Source organism: Octopus bimaculoides, chromosome 22, assembly GCF_046866305.1.
Source record: "Octopus bimaculoides isolate indiv1 chromosome 22, ASM4686630v1, whole genome shotgun sequence".
Classification (NCBI taxonomy): Eukaryota; Metazoa; Mollusca; class Cephalopoda; order Octopoda; family Octopodidae; genus Octopus; species Octopus bimaculoides.
The window spans coordinates 1,173,446-1,189,316 of record NC_142949.1 but is presented as its reverse complement, the minus strand read 5'-3'; the positions used below and the strand labels follow the sequence as shown (position 1 = coordinate 1,189,316).

At 33.8% G+C, this 15,871-nt stretch overlaps 1 protein-coding gene across 5 annotated transcripts in view; it reads left to right on the top strand.

Annotated features, from left to right (window-relative positions):
* LOC106874451 (casein kinase I) overlaps positions 1 to 15,871 on the top strand; it is a 94,327-nt gene that overhangs the window by 46,856 nt on the left and 31,600 nt on the right. For all 5 annotated transcript variants that reach the window (XM_089339676.1, XM_014922189.3, XM_089339677.1 and 2 more), the window contains exons 3-6: positions 1,096 to 1,206; positions 9,259 to 9,407; positions 13,158 to 13,386; positions 14,996 to 15,166. In XM_089339676.1, coding sequence (XP_089195802.1) covers positions 1,096 to 1,206; positions 9,259 to 9,407; positions 13,158 to 13,386; positions 14,996 to 15,166 — 660 coding nt within the window. The remainder of the gene's footprint in view (positions 1 to 1,095; positions 1,207 to 9,258; positions 9,408 to 13,157; positions 13,387 to 14,995; positions 15,167 to 15,871) is intronic.

Here is a 15,871-nt window from a genome sequence, read left to right as displayed (position 1 = left end):
GCAGTTTTCAAAATTTTATTTTTAAGGCATACACAGGAATTTAATATTGTTACATATTATGGTGTAGGCATGGCTGTTTTGTAAGAAGTTTCCTTTCTAACCACATGGTTCTGGGGTCAGTCTCTCTGCATGGCATCTTGGGCAAGTGTATTCTATTATAGCCCTAGGCCAACCATAGCTTTATGAGTGGATTTGGTTGAAGGAAACTGAAAAAAAGCCTGTTGTATGTATATATATGAATATGTGCACGTTTGTGAGTATGTCTGTCTGTTTGTGCTTCCTTGTTTTGATATTTCAGTATAGTTGTAAATGTGTGCCATTGTCACACAAGCAGTGTCATTCATTTCCAACATTCCTTGAAAACATGTCTGGTCATGGGGAAATATGACTTTGCTTGGAAACAAGGGAGGGTTGGTGACAGGAGGGCATCCAGCTCAAGAAATCTGCTTCTACTAAACTCTGTCCAACCCATGCAAACATAGAAAAGTGGATGTTAAATGATGATAATGATTATTCTCATGTAGCAGGTTGTAGTGTGAAAATGATTTAAAAAAGATTCTCTGTTTTTGATGAATATGTGTGAAATTAATTAATTTTAATTGTTATAATTTTCATATAATAAAGAGGTGAGCAAATACTGGAGGAAAGCTGTAAAGTTCATAAATTTGGATCAGTTTGTTTGTTGTGGGGAGACAAGAATCACACTGTTTTGAGCAAAGTTTTTCATTGGAATAAGGAACTTTGGTAAAGGGCTTTACTCACAATATCAAGCTTCTGGTCTTCTAAAGTATACAAACTTCACCATGCATGGTAGAATAAGCAGAAGATTCTTCACCTTTTGAGTTTAATATCAATGAAACAACTCATTTTAGTAACAGTATGTTCCTCTCCTTTATGTCATAACTCATTTCTTCTCTGCATTGCACAAAAATTTATTTTACTTTACAAATTTTATCTGCTCTGCTGCTCAAACTATTTGAAAATTAAAACTAGTTCTCCCTTCTTCCCTTAAAATATAAACTTTTCCCTTTGTATTCAGTATTGTTTTAATGTAATTCCAAAATCTATTTTTGTTTTTGTTTTTTTCTCTTAAAGGTACTGATATATCTAATGGTGAGGAAGTGGCAATCAAATTAGAATGTGTGAAAACAAAACACCCACAGCTACACATAGAAAGCAAAATCTACAAAATGATGCAAGGTGGAGGTAAGAGGAAATTCTGTCATTTCATACATTGTTGAATATTCCACACACACAAACGTTCTGGTATTTGGACTGTTGATCTCCATAGTAAGCTGATAATTCTTGTATTGTGAAAGTGGTTACCAAGAACAGATCTAAGGTGATTAGAACCAAAGATAAAACTAGAATTATTCAAAAGACAGCATCACCAGAGAAATAGGTATATCATTACTGTTAATTAAAAGTGTTTCAGCAATGGCCATCCTGTCAGATTTTCACATACAGTATGTCTAGCACAACATTATCCATTGCATCCTTTATTTCTTAAGTGAAGGTGCGTGGCTGAGTGGTTAGGGGATTCAGCTCATGATTGTTAGGTCGTGAGTTCAATTCCCGGCGATGCGTGGTGTCCTTCAGCAAAACACTTTATTTCACGTTGCTCCAGTCCACTCAGCTGGCAAAAATGAGTAGTACCTGTATTTCAAAGGGCTGGCCTTGTCACGCTATGTGTCAGGCTGAGTCTCCCTGAGAACTACGTTAGGGGTACACGTGTCTGTGGATTGCCCAGTCACTTGCACGTTAATTTCACAAGGTGGCTGTTCCGTTGATCGTATCAGCTGGGACCCTCGTCGTCGTAACTGACTGAGTGCTCCTATTTCTTAAGATAATAGGGTGTGGCCATGTTTAAAATATAGACAGGAAATCTAATTTGTGGTTGTCATCCAATTAAAAGATGTAATATGGATCTAATATCCTGACTGGTGATTGCAGCTGGCTGTGAGTAACTAAGGGCTGCTGGTATTGTTTCTGGAAAGCAGCGACCAGCATATTTATTACATGTCATTAAATTTGATCTATTTTATAGTTTGTAGAGTGTGTATTATAAGATATACACTAGAAATTGCATTAAAAAAAATGATAGTTCAATCTGATGTATGTGGAATGCAGACATTAAAGTATAACGAAGTACTAAGTAGTAAATACATAAACTGTCTCCCAAGTAATGTGGTATTGAAGCACAGAAATAGGCTGTCGTCTCACCTGATACCAGGAGATGACAATAGTCCTTTTTGATTCTAATTTTGAGGAAAAGGGGCAAGCCAATACCATTGACCCCAATACTTTATTGACCTGAAAGGATTAAAGGCTGAGTTAAACTTTGCAAGGTTTGAACTTATATTGCAAAGAGCTGGGAAGCCTTTTTCTCGCTCTCTGAGGATTTCTGCCAGTTTGTCACATTATTGAATGGAGTACTATTGAAAATACATTTGATGATTGTTGGACCAAACTGAAGCACAATAGTGAAGCTAGCGATAGCAGCAGGGAAAAGATGCTACAGTATTAAGATGACTAGTTCTGAAAGATTTTTATCACTAGTTTATCAATATCTATGAAATGACATGTAAAATTCAGAATTTGATTGGTGTTTAGAAACTTATCAGTGCTTTATAACATACAGAAGTAGAGCTAATACGTTAGAGTTGGTCCCCTGTTGAGTGTTTAAGAGGTGAAATTCCTTTTGGTTGATCATGAGATAAAGCTCAATGATTTTCAAATAATCTAGATTTTATATAATTGCTCTATAACTATAGTTATACATTAGTCTATGTTGTTTTCATGACATTTTAGTGAACTATCTCCTGATGTCGGGAACTTTTACTGTGTCTGCTGGATTTTTGTCTTTTGTTTTTTTCACCAGCAGCACTAGTGAAGTTGCCTTGTGGCTTATGTTTGGCAGTGAGAATGAGGAAGGGACGGTTCAAAGGAAGGACCCAGTTGTCTGTCAGCTTTCCATTAACTTAGATCTTTCATTCAGTATGTATTCATTACATTAACCCTTTAGCATTCAGATAACTCTGTCAAATGTAATGCTTATTTATTCACATTAGCTTCACATTATTCACAGGGACATTGTAGGGTATGTGTGAGAGGCCAGATAAGCCTAGTTTAAATGCTAAAGGGTTAGACACACATACCAGCCAAGCTGGCTGGCTTAAGTACATTGCTAATTGCTCAGGTACCAAGCTGCTTTAATTTATTTGTATCTAACCTTGCACATTCAATGGATCATATTTTATCTTTTTCTCTTTTCCCCAGCCACTGTTGGTCTCCTTTGTTCATCATCCTTACATATTTCACTGTTATATGGTGTCTTATATTGTCTGCCTTTCTTACAGCAAAACCTTTCAACACCATTGGAAGAGACAATTCTCTGGACTTTGTCCCAGTCAGTTTTTATCCTAGTGGCTCTATATATATATATATATATATATATATATATATATATATATATATGCTACATTCTAACTAGCAGAATTTATCTTTGTCTTCTTGTAAGCCATTTGTGTTAACCAGAGTTTTTATTTCAAGCCTTCCCTTGCTACCCGCATCTCTATTAAACTCTGCTGTATCTGGTGCATTTACAATTATTGTTTTCAACCAGTCTGCAAGAAATCCTAATGTATTTTTCATTAAAATTTCTTTCATTGAATACAGCACTGAGATCCTGCCAACTCTCATCTGTATTGATTGAACAAACCTTATTGTTACAGCTATTGTTTTTTTGTTTGTTTTTCTTCTCTGGTCTCTTTTAATGATTTGTGTTAATATTTACCTGTTGTCTTTTGGAATCTATTCTGTTTGATAATACTAGAGGTAGTTACAATTAGCAAACATGTATATTGTATGTGTGCTTTTGCAAAAATATGTTTCATATGCAGCTGAATGAAACTCAAGTCATGAGTTTGAACGCGCACGCACACACACACACACACACCTGGTCTGAAGAGGAATAATTGCCCATAGGATCCTCAAAAGCTCAAGAAATGTGGTTTGATGCACGAGATCATTTTTCAGTGACTTAAAGATGTGAAATATTTCAATGTCTAAATTAAGCAGAATGTGAATAGTTAAGTAGCTAGTCGTAGGAAGGTCATCTAACTGTAAAATAACCACTCCAATTATATTTTTGGTTATTATGATTTTTGGTAATACTTATGAAATTTGCCTATTATTACCTCAGTTGATTTCCTTTTTACTATTGTGAAGTGAAAGAGAAGTCATGTCACAAAATTAATGCTGAAATTATCTGTTGCTCCATAGTAAAAGGTTTCAATCCTTGGTCATGTCTTTAGTAGTTCTAGAATCTGAACTTTACAGTCATTGCTTTTCATCCTTTCAGGGTCGATAAATTAAGTACCAGTTGTGTACTGGGCTCAATCTAATCAACTGGCCCTCTCCCCCAAAATTTCAGGCCTAGTGCTTAGAGTAGAAAAGATTATTGTTGTTGTTGTTGTTATTATTTCTTTTGGCTAAATTAATATTGGAACAATGAACCTTGTCTAATACTTCAACCTTGCGTCTATTCTGCCTGTACCTGAGTCAAGTATTTCTCTATAATGTTTATGAATTTTTATGATTATTTTAGATGCTATTGTCTTTATATTAGTATAAATCTTGTTTCATATCTTAGCAATATTGAAATTTCATATCAAATGTTCTGTTAGAACTTTAACTCCATATTTATTTTGAATTGCATTTCTTTTTTAGACCTATCTAGTTGTGTCAGCAGTTTTGAAATAGTATTATGTCAGTTGTTTTTTTTAATTTTTAATAGATAAATGAAATGTTCAAGTGTAACAGCTTGAGATATACTACATTTTAATATATATTTAATGTTGCTTAATGATTATTTCCAAGTTGCTTGGAATAGTTCAGATTTTAAAGTTTTAGATGAATGGTAATCTATACATTAAAATCAACACGGTTTAATTGTCTTCTCTGCTTAATATTAAATGTACCAATTATATTTTTTGTAAGTTGAAGTCCATATAGCAGAAGTGAGCTAAAACATTAAAATTTAGTGCACAACAGAGTTCAAGGTCAGTCTGTTAAACACTGATGGTGATAGGGTTTTATTTGTTCTTTTTTTCTTTTCTTTTTTTTTTCAATATATGTGGTCTGATCAATAAGTATCTGGACTGTTGCTATAGTAACGAAGCTAAAGCACGCAGAGTGAAGCTGCTTGGCACAGACTGACCTTGAACTCTGTTGTGCATGTGCACTAAATTTTACTGTTTTAGCTCACTTCTGCTGTTTATTAGCAGTGCTTGGAAGGAAAGTGTGTAGTATGTAATTGTCACATTGACCATGACACAAAAAGTTGAGTAGAGAATCTGCATCAAATTTTGCCAAAAGCTTGGCGATACCTGCTCAGAGACCTTTGCAAGTTTTAAAAAAGTTTTCATCGTTCTCAACACGATCAAGGAAATCTTGTGCCACTGAAACCTGAGTGTCTTTTTGGTCAGCTGAAAGCAGTTTTGGCAGACATGTATCTCATATCCAAGCCTCCAGAGATAATGGACTGAACTGAACCGTAGCTAATCTGCACACCCTCTGATAACTCGTGGATGGGGATTTGACAATTTCTCCTCACAGCTGCATGCATATCTGATGTTTTTCAGTTCTGCTGGTTGTGGGTCTCCCAGAAAATTTGTCATTATCGACATTTTTTTCAGCCATCTTGGAAACATCTGAACCACTCATACACTTGTGTGTGGTTCATACACTTTCTGCAACTTTGCATAGGCCTCTGAGCAGGTATTGCCATGACAACTTTCTCTGTCATGGTCAGTGTGATGATCACCCGCTACACACCTTCCTTCCAAGCACTGCTGTAAATAGCCGAAGTGAGCTAGAACATTAAAACTTAATGCGCATGCACTGCAGAGTTCAAGGTCAATCTGTGCCAAGTGGTTTCACTCTGCGTGCTTCAGTTTCGTTATGGCAACAGTCTGGATACTTATTGATAAGACCTCGTATTATCATGTAATTAGCTATGTTGTCATCATTTCTATAATAAAATCTTTTATAATTGTACTTTTACTTCCTGATCAGTGATAAACTATTAAGCATTTTATTCTATTTTTAAACAATTGACACACTCTGCTTCAGATATTTCTAAATCTTAGAAACAGATCTTTGTTATAAGAATATAAATTTCTGTTATTATTTTCAGTGTGTCTGATTCTGGATTTTTTTATTTTTTTATGTTGCAATAAAACATACTAGTTGTACTGATCCATTAGTCATCAGCTGTTTAGTCAGCTAGTCTATGAAATACAGTCCTGTAAAACTTGTTTGTTATGCTAAGCATCAGTACTTGCTACCACTTTCACTGCAATGGATTTGTCATCTGAAACCGGGATAATCTTCCTCTTGTTCAATCTATACACTTCAGTTATGGCTTTGTTCACAGTTCAGGGTTATTGAGGTTGTTAGATATGTAATTGTGTAGTTTAACGTAGCAATGATTCCAACAGATTTTATCATTGCCTGTTTCTCCTTGTTTTATTTTCCTTTTGATAAAAAATTTGGATTTGAAGGAGATCTGGCTGCTATTTCTTGCAGGTTGAATGCTATGTTTGCAGTATATGCATAAGTTACTAAAAGTTTTGACATAATTTCAGTTAGATATTGCACTGTTTCTGTTGGTGAAACAAAGGTTGACTATCAATTACTGTTTAAAAATTTTAGTGATTTGTTTGATTTAAAAAAAAAATTTTTATCTTCCAACATATTGTGTAAGTTTACTCTTGTCAAGAGTCCATTTGATTCATTTTGTTTATTTATGGACTAAAGTTATAAAATGAACAAAGCAGATGTTTTAGAACAGTAGTTAACACTCACTGACCAGTGAAATTAGAAGTAGGTGTGATAGTTGTTTACAATTGAAAGGTTTTATGCACCATAAGGGCACACATAGTACAATGTCTGTTGGTAGGATTCTTGTTCAGAAGTCCAGTACTTTTTTAACAGTGAACCAATATAACATTTATTTTAAATAGACCATATTTTATCTGTATATTTATTATTTGAAAGGTCACAAGGTCAGAGATCAATACTCTCAATGTTGTCATAAAGTAATTCAATGTAAAATAAGGATTTTGATGTCAATTTTTTTTTTAGATGTCTAAAATTAAATTATTTTTATTACCTTCAAAATTCAAAAGTAAAATGGAAAAGATTTATCATTTTTTTGCTATTTTTTTTTTAATTAAGCCTTGTTTGTTTGTTAATTTTTTTTTATTATCAAACCTTTTTATTTATCTATTTCATTTAAGCTGATTTTTGTACCAACTAGACTAAAGTTAATAAGGGTAAATGGTGGAACTAATCTTGATCAACTTGAAAATTATTAATGATGATTTGACATAAGGTTGATGAGCAGATGATTACAGGAGTCTAATGAAACTCAGGATAGTGTCACTCTATTCATGAATAAACTGCAGCCCATGGGAGTTTTTGAATGGCATGCCTAATGAAAAATTATCTTCACTTTTTTTAGTAGTGCAACATGCCTGATGATGGAGTCATGTCTCCTGTGATCCACTTCTGAAAAAAGGTTGCCTATTGTTCTGACCAAACTTCACAATAAAACAACCATGTCCACACAAAGTACTGTTGATGTTGTGAAGCCCCAGGTCAATTCTATGATTGAAGGCTTTCCAACTGTTACCATTCGGTTAGATTTCCAAAGTAATTCAACCAGGACTACATTATTCACTGTGTCTTCAAGAAAGTAGAGTGTGATTTGAGAGACATTCTAGCAGCTTGAGTTGCTGTATAGTCTTCTTTGTGGGTTTGGCAAAACACTTTTATAGTTCAATTAATTAATAACTTGTTCAACGAAGAAAAGGCTCTCTTAATGTTGTTTCATACATGATGGTCCCTCATAAACTACCCCACAAATATTAGATTATTGGGGGAGGTAGTCTATGAAAAACGTGGGTTATTGAATGCAAACAAAAATGTTATTGTCAGGCCATCACTGATTTGTTGACCAACAGCTCGTTAATCATTGCTAACCAGATTACAAATGGAAGGTTTTGTAGCTTTGTTCATCCATTTATTCCACTTAATGTCTGTTTTTTTCCGTGGCCTTAGATGGGAGGTAATGAAAACAGTATTTTGACAGCTGGATGCTTTTCTGGTTGCCAACCCTTACCTGTTTTTCAAGCTATGGGAGTTGTTTTTTATTCCCAAGAAACTCGATAACACAGAACTAGCAGACAGGAAACGTCAATGACCATCAGCTCAGCCACAAATAGTGACGTCACTAATTGTGGCCATAGTGCAGCATAGTTTATTAACCTTTGCACACACACAGCTTCTTTCAGTTTCTGTCTACCAAATGCCTTTATTAAGCATTGGATGGCCTGGGGTTTTAGTGGAGGGCACTTTGTTGTAGGTGCTGCAAAGTGAGACTGACCCCGGAGCCACATTGTTGAGAAGCAAACTTCTTAATCACACGGCCCTGCCTGTATCCTCATACAAGAACTGAATATTGGTTATGAAAATTTTGTTTTGTATTTGGTTTGCAAGATTCTTTATGTGAATTTGTGTGTCCACTTTCCCCAGACATAGTAAAAGATTATGAAAATATTTATTTATCAAATATGAATTAAATTGATGTTTTACTTCCTTGTAATAAAAGATTTGTTAAAGTAGTTTTGATACAAAGAATTTGGAAAACAAAAATTGTAAATTGTTTGAAAACCAAGCAATAAATCTGTTTAATTTTGACTCTGATTACATCATTTACTTGTGTGACAATTGTGAATTATTTTATTATATAGTCATACCTAAGGTAGCAGCCTGGCAGAGCTGTTAGCATGCTGGACGAAATGCCAAGTAGCATTTCTTCCAGCTTTTTGTTCTGAGTTCAAATTTTGCTGTGGTTGAGTTTGTCTTTTATCCTTTCGGGGTCAATAAAATGTGAAATATTGGTGTTGATGTAATTCACTCCCCCACAATCCCAGCCCTCAACTTTCAGACCTTGTGCCTATATCAGAAACAATTATACAGACATATGTGATTGATTCTAGCAGAGGCTCTAAATATATATTTTGTAATTCTAAAAACTATATAGTTTTTGTCTTTGATAATTGATTTTATTGTAAAAAGTTCTCAAACTGAATTGGAGTATTAAATTTATTTATTTTTTTTATGTCAGAATTTTAAATGTAAAGACATTGTTTTGAACTTTGTTTTTTTTTTTTTTTTAACTATTTTCAGTAGGAATTCCCACAATCAAATGGGGTGGTGCTGAAGGCGATTACAATGTCATGGTCATGGAGCTTCTTGGTCCCAGTCTTGAAGATCTATTTAATTTCTGTTCAAGAAAATTCAGTCCAAAAACTGTGCTTTTGCTTGCAGATCAGTTGGTAAGATTTGATTTTCTTTAATTTTTAATTATTTTGTATTGTATATTTTTTTATATCTATTTGAACCTAGTCACTAGTGTTGTTCATTTATTCTTTTGTTGTGAATTTTTGATAGAGAGAGATTTTTCACCAGTAATATTTCTAATTAATGCACTTAGAGTGTAGGAAATGTATTCAATAACACTTTGCAGCATCTTGGGCAAATGTCTTTGATTGCAAACCCTGGATTGACCAAAGCCTTGGGAGTGGATTTGGTGGATAGAAACTGAGAGAAGCCTGTCAATTGTGTGCGTGTGCATGCATAAGTGTGTTTATCCCTTGTGTCTTTATATTTGTGAAAATCATTCAGCTATGAGTGGTGACATTGCTGTAATTTCCCCTGTCAGTGGGTCATTTACTGGCTTTTGAATCTTGAAGACAAGTGGAATAAGGTATCTCTTACTTGAAAAATACTTAATGGTTAACAACAGGAAGGGCCATCTGGTTGTAAAACATTGCCTCAATAATACATTTGTCTCCCCCCCCCCTGGCAGCATGGAAAAATCGATGTAAAAACAAACAAGATGCAAGCATGGCTGTGTGGTAAGAAGCTTGCTTCCCAACCACATGGTTCCAAGTTCAGTTCCACTGCATGGCACCTTAGACAAGTGTCTTCTATTATAGCCTTGGGCCAACCAGTGTCTTGTAAGTGGATTTTCCAAGTTATATTGCTATCTGATATTGACTTGTAATCATACTTCAGACATTTATGACGAGGAAGAAAGGGTAGCTGTATGTTGTGAAATGGCTACGAAATTATTAGGAATGGTATTTGTAGGTTATCTCTAGTGAAGGAGGCAACCAAATTAGTTTGTCTAGTTAAAGTAAAAATTGTGTGTGTGTGTGTGAGTGTATTATAGATGTATGTTATTATCTGTGCATTTATGTGATAGTATTAGGTGTTTAACATGTTTACTTTTTATTTCATTTATATTACTGCAATACACATCAATATAGTGATTTGAAATACTGATTGTAATGGTGACCTTTTGACTGACAAACTGAGAACCATAAAATAAATGTCAGTGTCTTGTTAGATGTAAATGAATTACTGTTACAAGTGGAAGAAAAAGAATATACTTGTACAAGATCCTGAATCTTATAAACTAGTTGTCTATGAATTGTTGTTTAGCAGCAAGGTATACTGGGTGGGTGGAGGGTGGGGTAACGAAAAGATTAAGCTGCGATTCTGACTATAATGGATAGGAAGATAATATTTAGTTTTTAAAGATATTTGAAATTTCAAATGATTTAAAAATTAAGCACCCCTGTTACAAAACTCGATTTAAAATGGATTTTTAAAATGTGGATAATGTTTCATTTGCAAGTTTTGCTTTGTAGAGTTTAGATTTGAAAGTATATGAGCAGAGTTTGTTAGTTCTAACCCAATATGATTTTTTCCCCCTCATCAATGTTTATGTGTTAGGACTAAGGTTAACAGCTTCTGTTGAGTGTTTGAGTCTATATATGGGAAACAATACAATCAGTTTGCCTACCAGAAACAGCAGTCACATCTCCCTAGGCTTTCATGACATAATCCTTGAACATTGTCTGAGTAAAATAAAAAACTGGAATGGCTGGTCATGGCTGGAATATTTATATTATTTGCTGGTTTAGGTTTAACTTAGGGCCAAATAATTGTTAGTTGTTGTAATGAAACTGTCCTAATTAAGTTGTTGTTAAGTCCCAGCAGAATTATGAGCAAAGCAATTTCAGCTGACTATTCTGTAATTTCTCTCAGCTTTAGTGAATTTAATTCTATGTTATTGGTGTCCTTAAAAATAGGACTGTTTGTTTTTAGCAAGTTGAGTGACCACATATCTGCTCTTCAGTTGACTCAGTCCCATATAAGTTGATTAATTTGCTGAGAAGTGATTCTCAAAGTAAAAGAATTTATTTCACTACCTGGAAAAATTTTAGTTTTTATCCAAGATTCAAAATGTTTTACAAAACATTAAATACCATTTGGATTTCAAAGAACATCAATATTGCACAAGTTGGGTAATTTATGGTTAATATTGAAAAAAAAAAAAGAATTTTGTACAAGGGAGCAAACTTTGTTTTGTTATGGAATCTTATTAAATATGAGATGGTAAATGGAGAGAAATTCGATACTGCTCAGCTTTAGCTTTTAAATTTATCAGAGATATAATGAAAGAATGAGGAAACTGGTCTAGAGTTGCTAAGATCTTATCAGTGTACGACATATGGCTGCTTGCTTTATTATTTCTATTTTTATTTAAACCACTTGTTTTATGCTTGGCTGACATTTCTTGTGTCAGGCATTCCTATCAAGCAGTGATAGTACTACTACTACGATAGAGTCAGTAAGCAGAGCAATGACTGATAATTCGATTTGAAGTCAAACACTGAGCATGTCTGGTCAAGTTAGATAATTCCTACTTAGATTTAGATTTATTCTTAGATTCTTTTACTCTTTTACTTGTTCCGGTTATTTGACTGCGTCCATGCTGGAGCACCACAAATTATTTATCTCTCTCATGATTACATATGTGTGTGAAAGATAAGATTGCGGTGTACAATTTGGAAGGATTTGCTGTCAAAAATGTTGAGAATAACATTCTGCACTGTTGTAAAATCTTTTATAATTGAAATTTGGGATGTCCTTCTTAACACCAGCTGCTTTTCTGAGTACATCTGGTGCTTTCTTTTTTTTTTTTTCATGATACCAACTCTAGTGAGGTCACCAAATAACTCACGAGATAAAGAAAAGACATTTGAATGAGAATGGTTGTAATGGGTTTGATATGATATTTAGGGAATATAAATGTATTTGAAATTTTGACTAGGACAGCAATGCATTGTTGATCAACCCTGATTGAATAGAGCAGTAATGTTAAAGTGTTTGTTACTTTACAATACATGGATTTAATTCTTGTTGCAAACATCAAACTTTGTTGGGACACATTGCTGTGTTGGACATTAATAGGATGGCCTCTCTTGTTGAATACTAAGTGACTGACTAATTATGGAATAAATGAGATACTTGTTGAGATAAAATAGTACAGTTTAAAACAGCAGGAAAATTACCAAATTTGGGAAGAAGTAATAATGGCTGGTGCTGTGTTATGCAATTAGTTATGTAGTTGACTGGCAGGTGATAACTACATGGTTCCACTCCTATAAGTGGTAAGCCTGGTGTTAATGTCTAATATTTTCATGGGTTGATGGTATTTTGGAAATGTCAGCACAATGATTCAGTTCAGATTTTGGGAATCTATCCCTTTGTGTGAGCTGTGTCAGGTTCAGTGTTTTGAATATTTAATTTTAAAATAAATTGTATTTTTGGTTTCGCAGAGAGATTAAAGAGCAAATTAGAGCATTTAAAGATATTTTAGATATTTTAACGAAGATAATTTGCGTAAGTAGTCAAAGAAGATGGTAAGCATTATTGTTTCAGGTTTGCCAGAATATTTGTATATAGTATATAATGTAGCAAGTATACAACACAGTATGTATTGTATACATGCTGTATACAAAATAAAAATGTTAAATGAAAATTTTGGCCGTTTTGGAAAGCATCAAATATGCTTTTTTTTTTTTAAAAAACATTTCATCACAACAAATATTGCTGCTTCATAAGCACATCTTATTTCGGTTTAAAGATCAGATGTATTATATCCTTAATATTTTGATATGCACACTTAAAGACCTTAGAATATTAACTATTTTTTATTTTTCTAACTTCAGATAAGTCGGATTGAGTACATTCATTCAAAGAATTTCATCCATCGAGATGTCAAACCAGATAATTTTCTCATGGGATTAGGGAAAAAGGGAAATTTAGTATATATTATTGACTTTGGACTTGCTAAAAAGTACAGGGATCCAAGGTCTCACCAACATATTTCTTATCGAGAAAATAAAAACTTAACTGGCACAGCAAGATATGCTAGTATAAACACACATTTAGGAATAGGTAAGTAACAACTTAATTTTCATTATCACCATCATCACTAATCATCGTCACTCATTGTGAAGAATTTTGTTACAAGAAATGAAAGATTTGAAGAAAAAAATTTCATGGTTAGATTAATAATTTGTTGATGGGTAATTTTGTGTGTGTGGACAATGGGTGTAAGAGGCCAGAGCCCTGGATGGCATGGTCAATGCTTAAAAAAAAATCATTACAGCTTTTGTATTGTGTAATTGTAAACAAGATATATAACTCTGCTTACTTTAGCCATTTAGCATGATAACAAGTTCAATTCATATTTGTAACTGTGTGGTTAACAACGGCAATAATATGTAAAATCCAGTACTAGGATATATAGATATTGAATTTACAATCTGGTTCCCCCCCCACACACACTTTACACTGGCATAGCGCTAACACTCAACAAAACAAGAAAAACAGTCCTTTAAATGAAAAGACTTGTGATTAGTGTGGACTTAGAAAGTTTTATATGATTACAAGCTAGTGATTTTTAAATCATTAGTGTTTGAAGCTGATAACGAGGTAAAATGGGTTTACTGCACAAACTGACAAAGATGAAAAAATTGTAGATTAGTTATGTATGTATGAATTGAGTGGTCAGTGGCCACCCAGCAGTTGCCAGTGTGAGACCCTTAGTCTTTGTTGAGACCTCTTTCTAGGGAGAAGGAAAACTCTGATGTATCACCTACAACTTGTTTGCATCTTATGATGTAGGCTGTTGTTTTGGGGCAAATGCATATATTGTTTATAGAGTGGGATTGGCCCTGTGTTTAACCCATTCAGATTACTCTGTCGAATGCAGTGCTTATTTACTCACATCATTTTGAAGTAATGATGCATTATCTCGTAACTTTGAGACTTCAATGATGTGATTGTTTATTTTTAGGATGATGTTATGGGATAAGTGTGAGAGGCTAGATCCAGCCAGTATGAACATTAAAAAGGTACAATATTTGGGCCTGATAAGGCTGTTTAAATGATAAAGTGTTATAAAGTTTTGGGCACAGGTACCACTTGATTTTTAACATTTCTGTTGTGTTGCATACTATGGCTGACCAAAGCAAAAAGAAAATCCAAGCACACCATGCAAAATTCCATGGTGGAATGCAGGCATGGGTGATGAGCTCTGTGAACACCTGCTGCAAGAGGTACTCTTCGTTACCCCATCCATGCAGCATTACAAAAGAACAATCAGGCAGTGGCATTGCTCAAAACCAGGTTGCAGCCATCGTGTAGATGTGCGTGTGTGCATGCCTACATATATTCAGTCATTCACCCACCATCCTTAATCTTTATTTAGTTTCCCAAAATATTATTTTTCTACACAAGTCAGAATGAAGAAATACAAATACTCTCTTACAATGGTGAACAATATTACTGAAACCGTTCATTTGGTCATCTTTTTTAAAAAAAGACTTCATAATTTATGATGACGTAATTGGAAATGCTGTACTTGTATAACATTCATGGATGCTACCATCAATCAGTATAATAATAATAATAATAAAACAAGATAACTGGAAATGATGAATGTTATCTTTCTGATTATGTTGTTTTCTGTCGCTAATTAATGTGTTACTGATATTTTCAGAGCAAAGTAGACGAGATGACATGGAATCATTAGGATATGTTTTCATGTATTTTTTGAGAGGAAGCTTGCCATGGCAGGGATTGAAAGCAGCAACCAAACGACAAAAATATGAAAGAATTAGTGAAAAGAAAATGTCAACACCTATTGAAGAGCTTTGTAAAGGATTTCCTTGTTAGTAATATTAACCAATTTTTGCATTTGCCTCCACTTTCTGTTAACGTGGTTGTTTCGTTTACTTCAGTTTTCTTGAGTTCTATCTAATTCAAATTTTTGTCTTTACTTTTATTTCTGCTTTTTTTACTGTAAACCTTTCATGAGCTTGGTATTTTCAATTTTGAAAATGTAGATTGCGAGGAATTTAGAAAAATAACTTTATCTCTTAATATATTGAACTACCGTTTGGAATATAGAATTATGATGAAAGGTATTTAACTCTCAATTCCTATCATGCTTTTTCTGTGTAAGTTTGTAGTATTAATTGTTGTTTGAAATAGTTTTCTTTTTGATAATTAAAGAGTCCTAGTTTAGTTTTTGGTAAGCCCCATGTCATCCCCGTTGGAGAAAAACCTGTAATCAAAGGTATTCCACTCTTGATCATGATTCTTAAGGTGTGTAGAGAACAGTGAGTCATTTGTCTAAGCAAGGACATGGTGGATTCTTAGGTGTCTCACGCTGACTTTGAGAAAAATCTTGCAATATCATGTTCCTAAAAAAAAAAATTTTTTTTTAAAAAACCTTATAAGATTATTTACATTATGGATAAATTATTCCAAATGAAAGTACATTATCAATTGGCTTCAATTAAACATTTTGAAACAGGTGACCTTGTACAACAGAACCAGATGTGGTCTCTGCAGGATTGGTATCAAAAGAATT